Here is a 4,717-nt window from a genome sequence, read left to right as displayed (position 1 = left end):
TTTTAAAAGATAAAGGCTTGAAGGGTAAATTAGTAAGGTAAAAGTTTAAGATATAAATTAAGTCATTAAGGATAAATTGGATAATTTTTAATAACTCTTTCCATCTAAAAAAAGTTGATTAAAGATAATTGGCTTATTTTTAATATAAATTTCTTGTAAATATTTTTAAAATGAGAAGGGCTTATATTTTTATATAAAACTATAAAAGTAGAGACTACCGGCTAATTTTACCGCATCACGCGGGTACCCTATAGTTTTCTAATATACACAATAGACCTTTTTTGGTTCATGTCACTAGAGGCTGTATTGATACATCTACCTCAACAAATGGAAAATCCGAGCAAAAGATTACATACTTTTTTGATCATATCGTCCTCATCCTTTTCGATGGAATCAACATTTTGATCTTTTCCAACGACTTTACCCACTCATGTTTTTACTTCTTTCATCACAGCCTAGCTGGTGCCATATCATGAGAGTTAGGACTAAAACCACCCACTAGAAACAAGTTAAAAAGGAATACTAAAACAATCAAACTTTCCAACTATTATTGAGCTCTACCAATACTTTTCCATCATGGTGTTTAGTCGATCTGAAAGCCATGAGATCATCTTACCAGTTACAAATAAAGTAAAAATACTTGCTCTTCATTCATGTATGGATCCTAAATTAGTTTGGTTTGACTGAACTATGAAGAACACACACCGTCACCCCAAAGCTGATTTCATAAACTAAAGAACGACGACTCAACAAGATTTTGTGTTACGGCCATTAAATAGCTACCTGGCAAAAATATAATCACAACACAACCTACTTGCGCAACTCTGATGATTGACATATACTATCGATCTGTATGGAACAAGAAACTGGGTGTGAGCTGAATTGGGTGACAATATGTATATACATAATCACCCATTTGTTTCTGCCATTACTTTTCAATCACATAAATCAAATTTACAAGCCTTTGTCAAGGTCAAGATCGCAATACTTCACACACAAAAAAACAATATTTCCCTAGAAACCAAAAAGGATGAGAAAGATATCAAAGAAGGGGAAGATAGTAAGGGAAGTTTGTGTCTTTGGTCATATCAATACACATTTTGATAAAAAGATTCATATCTCCCCACCATGTATGGCACTGGCATGGCATCTTTACATATTCTGTTCATGTTCTACTTTGGCTCCTGGAACTCACATTTTTCATCCAGAATTACCATTTACACCTGTGCAAACCAAATAGGGGCCAAGTTACTTCATAAGTGTATTTGCAAAAAGAAATTCCATTAGCATTACCTACCAGTAAAGGTGACACGTTCAACAAATGTAATTTATGGACAGATTGAGTTACCTACGTCTTATATTTAGCAAGTATAATTCATAAAAAAGTTAGCCAATTAGAAAAATAGTCAAATAGATCTAAAGTGGCAAAAGTGCCCCCTAAATAACATATTTGTAAATTTAAACTATTCAGATAAAAATACTCTGTCAACATATTTGACAGACCAATGATTTATACAAAATATACACATACAAAATTGTGAAAATGATTTATTGGATAAACCGAACGCACACCACAAAAGTACCTATATTGACCCATTACCCAACCAACCCTTAGCCACGCTTATTTGGCCACCTTACCTAACAATTACCAGAAGTGTTATCTTTACCATAAACTCAAGAGGGCTGCACAAATGCAGCAAATTGCAAGCATATCAAGGGCAAACATGTAGTGTGGAGTAGGGGGTATGTGTGTGTGTCTTTTCTGTTCAAAGAAACAAATTTGAGAATGATATAATTGTTATTACTGTTGGTCATGATGATTGTCATAAAGCTAGTCTTTCTCCACATTTTAAGTCTGTATGAGAACTACAATTTTGACTTTGAGTATTGAAAGACAATGATCTCAAGAATCCTCTTACCTTATTTGGGTTTTAATATTTTCTCAACAGCAACATTCAATAATTTTTCTCCCTCAATCCCCAAAATAATTGTCCACTAGACAACAACACATAGTTTGAAAAAACTATAATTTACGTATTATACTAACTTTATTGACAGTTTTACCCTTCACGCTGTATTTTGATGTTAAAGTTTTGCAATACTAATTTTTAATTAGGACAACTTGGGAGACTTAGTCATATTTATACCAATGTACACATCAAATTCTAGTAGTATACAGCTATTACGGAACAATTTAAATAACAAGACAGACAATACTTTAGGGACGGCGTGAGTAGTATGTCAAAGAAGACAAGAATCTAATTTGAAAATATCTGCTTCACCATAATCTTTCTGTATCGATTAAAATTTTTTAGTGATGTTGATAAATTATGCCTACAAGGTCACTCTGCAGAAAGGACACTTTCTATCTTTGATATGTATACTCATTTCAAAACTTACAGAAAACATCAGAATGATACTATGTAAAAGAATAAGCTCTGTCATATGTGATTGCTAATGCTAAATCAGAATCAAAGTGAGAATTTCCGACTACGATATATGTTAAGTGGACCAAGCATAAACATGGTTGGTATGATCCGACATGTCAAAAATTCATTATAATCCTCATTGTCATTAACACATGAAAGCTTATAATATCTTAACAAAGTAGGTAGTTCCAAAGATTATTTATGTTCTCAAAAAGATGTCACTCCTCAGTCCTCAATGTTATTAGGCGTCATATTCCCATTCTAAGTCAAACTAATTATGCAATATATCAATTTCTAAGGTCGCTTTTAATGCATTTGTCACATACCCTCGATATATAACATGAAAGATGTCACCCCACCCCAATCCAACCAGGTAGCAATGTAGCATGTTGTCTGATATTATTACTACCCTTTCAAACTTGGCTCTTAATAACAGATGACAAGTGTATATTCACAATGTTATACTGTAGTTAAAGTATGGTAACAAACACCATTGATCATATCAACACTTAAATTTACCAACTCACTTTCAAAGAAACAAACTTTGCTAACAAATATGGAAGACAAAATATCAGAATGGAACCTACCGCCATCATGTCAACCAGCTCAGTCCCGAAGACCAAGTTCCACCTCAAGCTCATCATCTTCTTCAAAAAGCTTCAATAGACGAGCATACTGCTCTTCACGCTTCTTCTTTTGCCATAGCCTGAAAAGGAAAAACGATAAACCCACAACTGTTGCTACTGCGATGCATAGTACAAGTATTGTAGATCCACTCATTCTACTTGAAGAATGAGGTTTTGTCTTGTTTTCAGAGTTTGAATCAGCTGAAAAACCTGAAGAAATATAACACACAAAAACCTTGAGCTTAAGGACGCTAAAACCACTTCTTGGCATACTAGAATAAGCAATAGTTGGAACGATAAGTTGGATTGAAATATAAGTAGCACTTAACTGTAACCCACTAGCATGCACTAATAAGGCTAAATCACAAACATTTCGTAACAACATAAAGATCCTCGGAGTACTAAATTGAGCCAACAAAACTTAAAACTATTTTGATCCAAAATATAGACAGCAAAAGCTGAAAATATGCATAATATACAATTATTAAAGTACACTGAGACCGATTTTCAAGATGAACATACACAGAAAGATAAATCATCAAAACCAAGCATTTCTTATCTAACATGTACTTAAATGTTCTTTCTCATATCATCTTTACTGCATAACAATCTTTAAAATCTATTCTAAGAGCCATGTATCTGATTCTAAAGCGCAAAACAACAAAAATCTTTACCTCCAACTAGGGAAAGAGATCCGTTCACCAAATTTTTGATGTGTACACTAAAACACTACCATGTTTTTAGGCATATAATACAACACCCTAGATACATACTTTTGGTGTACATAACAAAAACTTTGGTGCACAAATACGCAACGACTAGTTGAGCAAAAGCAACACATTGTTCCTTACTAAAGTTATAACAAATAAATAACTTAGAGATCATATCACAATCTTCTCCATATACTTCTTAAAAACACATCTTATCTCATAACTTAACGGCTTAACGCATCATCGAAACAACAGAACGAATCGACATATACGAAACAAGCTATATATAAACAAAAGAGCTATATATACAATTAAATTATCATACATACATATACCCACCAAACAAAAACCCCTTTTCACTTCATTTGTTTTTAATAAAACAACAACCACAACCTAGTAACTCACATTCCAATACATAAGACCTATACATACAGCTCAATTGTTATACATACACATAAAACATATATCAGATCACAATTTACAACAGCAGTAATCAATATACATATAAGTAAAATAGTAAATAATTAAATTGATCTATATATATGTATGAACAAAATTGAAATGGGAAAAGAAAGAAAGAAACCTGAAAGAAATTGAAGAGAAATTAAGGAGATTAATAATAATGATTTTCGAGGATTTGAGATCTCACTCATCTTTTTTTTTTTTTGGTCGTCTGTGTATATTGTTTTTCTCTCGTGTGTGAAAATATGTTACGCTACCTCTTTATATCATACCCCCTTTTAAATTTTATTATTATTATTTCTTTTTTAAAAGCGTGAATCATTTGCTCGCAACAGGGGATTTAGCTTATGTTGTCTTAACCGGGTCCGCATTAGAGAGCCCCCTCACCCTCAATACCTAGTAGGAGGAGAAACCCTCAACTAAACCGCCGGAAGGCACGACATTTAATTAAGAGAAAACCTTGCCTCCTCTGTATAACTCAAACATGCTT

General features: G+C 33.0%; 1 protein-coding gene across 1 annotated transcript; it reads right to left on the bottom strand.

The window, feature by feature from the left end:
- Window positions 1-873: 873 nt before the first annotated feature.
- On the bottom strand, window positions 874-4,455 carry LOC122593144. The gene is made up of 3 exons (XM_043765507.1): window positions 4,349-4,455; window positions 3,017-3,265; window positions 874-1,223 (listed from the first exon to the last, which is right to left on the bottom strand). The coding sequence occupies exons 1-2, from the start codon at window positions 4,416-4,418 to the stop codon at window positions 3,036-3,038; spliced, it is 300 nt and encodes a 99-aa protein (XP_043621442.1). The 5' UTR covers window positions 4,419-4,455; the 3' UTR covers window positions 874-1,223; window positions 3,017-3,035.
- Window positions 4,456-4,717: the final 262 nt, after the last annotated feature.

Source organism: Erigeron canadensis, chromosome 3 (genome assembly GCF_010389155.1).
Source record: "Erigeron canadensis isolate Cc75 chromosome 3, C_canadensis_v1, whole genome shotgun sequence".
NCBI classification, from domain to species: Eukaryota; Viridiplantae; Streptophyta; class Magnoliopsida; order Asterales; family Asteraceae; genus Erigeron; species Erigeron canadensis.
The sequence above is the reverse complement of the archived record's forward strand: the minus strand, read 5'-3'. Positions and strand labels throughout refer to the sequence as shown.